This window comes from Montipora foliosa, chromosome 1 (assembly GCF_036669935.1).
Source record: "Montipora foliosa isolate CH-2021 chromosome 1, ASM3666993v2, whole genome shotgun sequence".
NCBI lineage: Eukaryota > Metazoa > Cnidaria > Anthozoa > Scleractinia > Acroporidae > Montipora > Montipora foliosa.
This window is the reverse complement of record NC_090869.1, coordinates 70,015,898-70,021,897: the sequence shown is the minus strand read 5'-3', so window position 1 is coordinate 70,021,897 and position 6,000 is coordinate 70,015,898. Positions and strand designations below refer to the sequence as shown.

Here is a 6,000-nt window from a genome sequence, read left to right as displayed (position 1 = left end):
TCGAAAGTGAACAGAACTTCTGGCAATACCAGGACTTTACGGGAGCAGCCCATTTCTGTGACGCGACGTCAATTTTAAATTTTTACCCGATCAAAGGGCGATAAATGGGCGTCTCCCTCGTAAGCAAAACTATGGGAGGATCGTGATACATGCATCATTTTGTTGATTAACTATAAAGGTGATTACCTAGATCAAAGGGACGTCTAGAGAGCTCACTGAAACCGTAAGGGCGAACATAATCTGTGTAAGACGCTAATCCGAGCACTTCATCTTTCTTGAAGCGTTGGCCAACTCCAACTGAATACACTTCAACTCCTTCCTTCTGGAGTCTCTGTGCGGCAGGTGATATGTTTCTATGACTTGGGCCTGGAGCTTGAGGTCCAGCGGTTATGATCATCAGAACCTGTAAAGAGAAAGCAAGACTTCATCCTTACTAATATCTACAACGGGAACTAATTAATTTCATTAATTATGGAATGTACATACCCTTCTGGAACCTGGTCTCACTCCACCTTTTGGGCTGAAGAGGTTTTTCCTAGCAAAGTCCACTGCATTATCAATTCTTCTTTCGTTACCAGGTTGACGATGAAGAGAGTTTATTAGCCCCTTATATCTGCCTTTATTTATGTTTGGGCCCCAAAGAAAGTTGAAGTCAATGTGCATGTGAGGAACACTAGCATAACTCATGATTCCAATTCTTGTTCCGTACGGTGATGCAGATACGTCCTGTAAGTTGTCGATGACATTGCGCATGAATGACAAGATATGCTCCCAATTATCGTCACTAATGTCTGGTGCAGAGTCAGCCAAGAATCCAAAGTCCAATGCTCGTCTGTACACTAAAATGAGAGGAGAGACAATCAAACGAACAATCGTCGGCAAAAATGAATTAAGACTGAACGTTATAACTAGGATGAAGATGTCCAGATATTGAGGGGCAGGCCTGTGTTTTTTGTTTGTTTGTTTGTTTTTCTTTGGGGGGGGGCCTTCTAAGAGATCGTTTACTCGTATTTTTACCATGGCCAGAGGGGTTAGTTGTGTCTTTTGATGAAGTTCGTCAACGCCGCGCACATTCTCGGTTTTTGTGATGCTTCATTCCAAGAGTAAATCGAATCAGACTCTTATTAGACTCTTCCCTATAGTAGCATACTTTTTTGTAATAAGGTCGTCCCAGGTCTTCAGTGAGAGTGAGTAAAAACTGCACAATCTACGTTACATTTGAAAGCTTTGTCGTGAGTCGCATGCTGACGTTCGTGGAAAGCATTAAAAAAGTCGTTAAACTCACATGGAGGGCAAGTTAATGTTCCTCTCTTTCGTGTGCCATTGATTTCAAGTCCATTATTCTCAACACACCAGCAATAATGTCCGTCGCACTGCATTGGTTCGTAATCTCCATTTCGGCGACACCTTGGCGTGTATGCAGCAGACCCACTACTCCTTACGGCGGCCCAGTACTTCTCCTGGCATGGTTTAAGATATCCACCTGCAGGTGTACAACACACTGAAAATCACCCAACACTGATTGTTTTATGCTAGCACGTTTCCTTAACCATTTAACCCGCCCTCCCCTCCTTTAGGTCGTAGTATCTTGAAGCAATAAAGACGTATTTTTTATCTTCTTGATTGGATTATCTAGAAACGCCATAAACTCACTTGAATAAGTGCACCTCGGTTTTCCAGTCTCTATAAATGTCCTTGTATTGATGATCTCCTGTCCATCTCTATTGACACAATAGCAGTATGAACGGTAGCACTGTACAGGACTGTATGAGCCATCAGGTCGACACCATGGGATAAAACGATTTGTGGAATCACTCTTCAAGGCATCTTGATAGGATTTCCAACAAGCTGTCAATGGTCCTCCTGTGAAGAAACCAAGACCAACATTGAACATTGAAAACGGCATGCACGTACGAAAGGCCTCAAGGAAAGACCCACAAAGGATTTTTTCCTTTCGAAGTTAAAGCGTCAAAACCTCGTTTTGATCGTTCAAATTTTTCGAAGTCCAGCTTTCGAAAGCGGGGAATAATTCTTCAGAAGAATAAATTTATTCCTTCCAAATGCTGTGCATTTTTCAAGCGTTCTAAATTAGTATTTGACTGAGGTAAGTTGATCAAATACAAGCCGCTACTTTATTAATAAAAAAAAAGCTTACAGCACTGTCGCGCAAAACAAAAAGTTGAATGATTCGAAACTGTACGTTCTGAGGTCACAATTCAGAGACTCGGAGAAGCCTAACAAGAATAGACTTCAATAAAAGCATTAATTTTGTGTCAGCTCAGTACAATTGTCGGCAGGTACGTAAAATTTTTTAAACTAGCCGGTTTTTGCCTACCTATTCTCGGGCACCTGATTGCATTGCTACTCTTTGTGCCAAGTACTTCTTTGCCATCCTCGTCAACGCACCAACAGAGACCATAATTTTGGCATTGCATTTCCTCGTAGGAGCCATCTTTCTTACAACGGTATGTGAAAGTCACTGAGCTAAGAGACGGTAAAGTTCTTTCTTGAAGAGCATTAAGTTGGCAGGGCGTCAGATCTCCTCCTACGAGAAAAATATATATACATTTATATATTGCAAATATATTGGGTTCAGACTTCACCAGGACCAACACTAAGGATCTTAAAATGAGTAAGAAGAAGAAGCCGCCTTTCGAATTTTTAGGCCTGTCTAACAACCACCAGCATAAATATTGTGTGGGGCACTAAAGAACCCATACACTTTTGAAGTAAACAACGGAGTTCCCGGTGTTCAGATCTGACCCATTTTCCCCCGTAAATATTGCTGACTTGGAAAGATGTCTCAAGAAGGCTTATGGTGTACGAGGCTACATTAGCAAAGGGAAGCCTAACCGAAGGGATTTTTCGCACCTACGTTCGAGGCACTATTTTGAAGGCAAGGTTACGCCACTAAGGATCCTGCAGATTTTCAGATTTTTATTTGCACTAGCTTCTCGATCGATGTGTCGTTGAACTAGTCGATTGAAAGGAGAATATTACAGACATAGTCTGGATTAATGTTTTCGAATGCGATACAAAAATAAAAGAACGCATCTGATTTCTTGAATATATACCTGCAATTTGTGTCTTCTAATCTACACAATTTTATAGTTTGATTTCTTCTGTTGGTTATTGTTAATGAACTCTTGATCGGAGGAAAGTGAACAGTGACTTGCGCGTATGCAATTTTCGATTTCTATATTTCTGAGTTTCTAATTAGTTGTCAGCTTTCAACTCATACAAGCTTACTGTGCTAAATAAATTGCAAAAACAGTTGCGTATTAAAAGCTGTTAGTGAAATCACTTCATGCACGAAGTGCAAATCAAGGGGACTTTGCCGGGTGCTGGGAATTAGGATGTTTTATGGACGAAATTAGATAATAAAAGTGTGAAATCATTGTCTTTTTTTCTTCGGCTTTCTACTGTTACGACAAAGATTTGACGTGGACTTAATGGATTTAATGAGAGAGCATATCAATCTCAAAAGTACACGTACAAAGAAATAAGGTTAAGGTCGTACCCTTCGCTGTACATTTTGGCTCTCCGTTACTACTATGAACACGTGTCCTGGTGATTTCTTTACCATTCTGGTCAACGCAGAAGCAGTACGAATCATGGCACTGTAGCCAGTGAAATCCACCGTCAGGTCGACACCAAGGGATGTTTTGTCCAGGTCTTGGGTACTTTGAGGTTATGAGGTAGCGTTTTTGACAATCAGTGTTGTTAGGTTGGGTTGCTGTTGATAAAATAATGCATACCACATTTTTCCTCATATCTACACTTGAGAGTTACGTAAATGTTCGCAACACATTTCAACAAGTGACCCAGTGGTTAAGGCGCAGAATTGGCATACGCAGGTTCCAAATTCAATTCTCGTTCCGACCACCAACTGGATTTAACTTCACAGATTCCGAATTTACTCCATCGCGCTTTGTAAGGGAGTGTTTACGTAAGAAAACGCGCCAGGGCCAGTTGTTCGAAAGGCGATTAACTTAATCCAGGATTAGCGTTAACTTTTGTTTCATGTTTTCAACTTTTTGGTGAAAGTTCCTTTTTGCTTGTTTTTGTTTTTCAAGGTTAACTTCCTCTAATGTAAATTTTTGTCGAATATCAGCGTTGAACAGCATTTGGAAGTAGAGAAATACAGTCCTTGGTTAATTTTTAATCTAGGATTAGCGTTAATCGGCCTTTGAACAACCGGGCAGACTGAAAACTTGATTTTGTGTTGCGTTAACATGAAGGGAAGTTCACGTTGACGAAAAAAGTTGTGTAAGTGTTAATTATAAACAAGGCGTACGTCGTCGCTGATGCGATTCCCGCTGCAACAGCAGTAGCACTAACCTCCGCTATTAATTTGTCCAATTCAGTTACGAACCTCTCTTTGAGCAAGCTTGTCTGAGTAAATTGCGCAATAAAAAGTTTTCAATTTAGACTTGTTATTTTACCTTGATCAGGACATTGAACACTTTTCATTGTCCCTGTTCCTGGAATTTCTTTTCCATCTTTTTCCACGCACCAGCAGTGCCCACTCTCCGAGCTACACTGCACCCCCTTGAAGTCTCCATTTTCTGTACATCGTGGGATAAATCCTCCAAGTTTTGCTACCTTAGTAGCCTTCTTATACGCGACTTGGCAAGGAGTAAGCTTATCTGTAATCGCACAGATTAATTTGTCGTTAACCATGACTTCACTCTCTGCAATGAGACATTTTCTAACTTATCTAAACCCAACCTTTGCCTCCAAAAAGGATAGTTGTCGAATGCCTGACGATCTTACTTGTTAGTGAGAACTGTTTTAGGGGTGAACGGGTTAACCGCCCTTAGGAAGAGTAGGTAGTAAGGGGCAGGCGTAGCTCAGTCGGTCACTGCGGGGGCTTTCGGAGAAAGAGGTCCCCAGTTCGATCCTCGGTACTTCAACGTCTGTTTCGACTTTCCTCTGATCTGTGTAGCTATAGCTTTAATAACCATAAAATGGAGCACTGAAAGAGGGAGGGGGTAAAGGGCACACCGTCGGCTTCCATTGATGCCACTCTCGTAGCTGAAGGAATTACCGACGTTAAATAAAGTGACTTTTCCTTTTTTTAAGACTTTAAGAAGATCAAATAAACACGCTAGCCCCAACAACAGTAGGCTGATTTCCACGGAATGCGTGTCTAAACCCTTAACCCCAAATCCTAGCTCCTAACTTAGTAGGGAAATCACCCCTAACGATGTAACATAACTTGCTGTTGTGCGCTTGGTTCCGTTGCTATGCTTTTAGGCGTAAAACCGCAGATGCAATGTGAGCTGAAATGTCCACGATTTCTGGCCATGATTTTGATTTTAAGATCCTTGGGTAACATTGAAAATAAAAGGCTGTCATGGTACTGAAAAATTAAAACGCTCAAACCGTAATAGACATCTAAACATACATGGTTTTTTACAGTTTGGTTTGCCCGACACCACTGGAGTCTTCGTTCCCACAAGTTCATTTCCATCTTTGTCCGCACAGTAACAGTCAGATCCTCTGCACTGCACATCAGCATAGCTGCCATTCAAATCACACCTTGGCTTAAAATGCCCAGAATCAGGATTTTTTGAAGCCGCAAGATACTCTCTCTGACATTTTGTTTTCTCATCTCCTCCTGCAAAATGGAAACGCTTGAGTGCTAAAATAATCACCGAAACGAGCTTGGCTACTTTTATTGCAAACAAGCCTTTTAAGAAAAATCTTGGCTAAAATGCAAGCTTTCCGCACGTCCGTGGCCTTGAGTCCCGTTCTTGTTCTTATGCTCAACTTGTCTTTCAGCCTAAAATTCTTCAAAATTATTCTTCATATTAGCTAAAATCAGTTAAGTATATTCTGGAACAAGCGATTGCTTACCGCATCACCGTATCCGAGAAGGCGAATTTTTTTCTCAAAACAAAAACCCTATCTGTGGAAATTCATTACTTTTTGCAATAAGATATCATTTTCACTAATTGTAAGATTTGATGACATTTAGACTAATAATTGCCCATT

General features: G+C 41.0%; 1 protein-coding gene across 1 annotated transcript in view; it reads right to left on the bottom strand.

Moving 5' to 3' along the window:
• LOC138007322 (uncharacterized) overlaps positions 1-6,000 on the bottom strand; it is a 227,884-nt gene that overhangs the window by 212,163 nt on the left and 9,721 nt on the right. Inside the window, exons 10-17 of the mRNA XM_068854143.1 lie at positions 5,411-5,623; positions 4,446-4,649; positions 3,521-3,736; positions 2,336-2,545; positions 1,654-1,863; positions 1,286-1,483; positions 487-839; positions 187-403 (exon numbers count right to left, since the gene is read on the bottom strand). Coding sequence (XP_068710244.1) covers positions 187-403; positions 487-839; positions 1,286-1,483; positions 1,654-1,863; positions 2,336-2,545; positions 3,521-3,736; positions 4,446-4,649; positions 5,411-5,623 — 1,821 coding nt within the window. The remainder of the gene's footprint in view (positions 1-186; positions 404-486; positions 840-1,285; positions 1,484-1,653; positions 1,864-2,335; positions 2,546-3,520; positions 3,737-4,445; positions 4,650-5,410; positions 5,624-6,000) is intronic.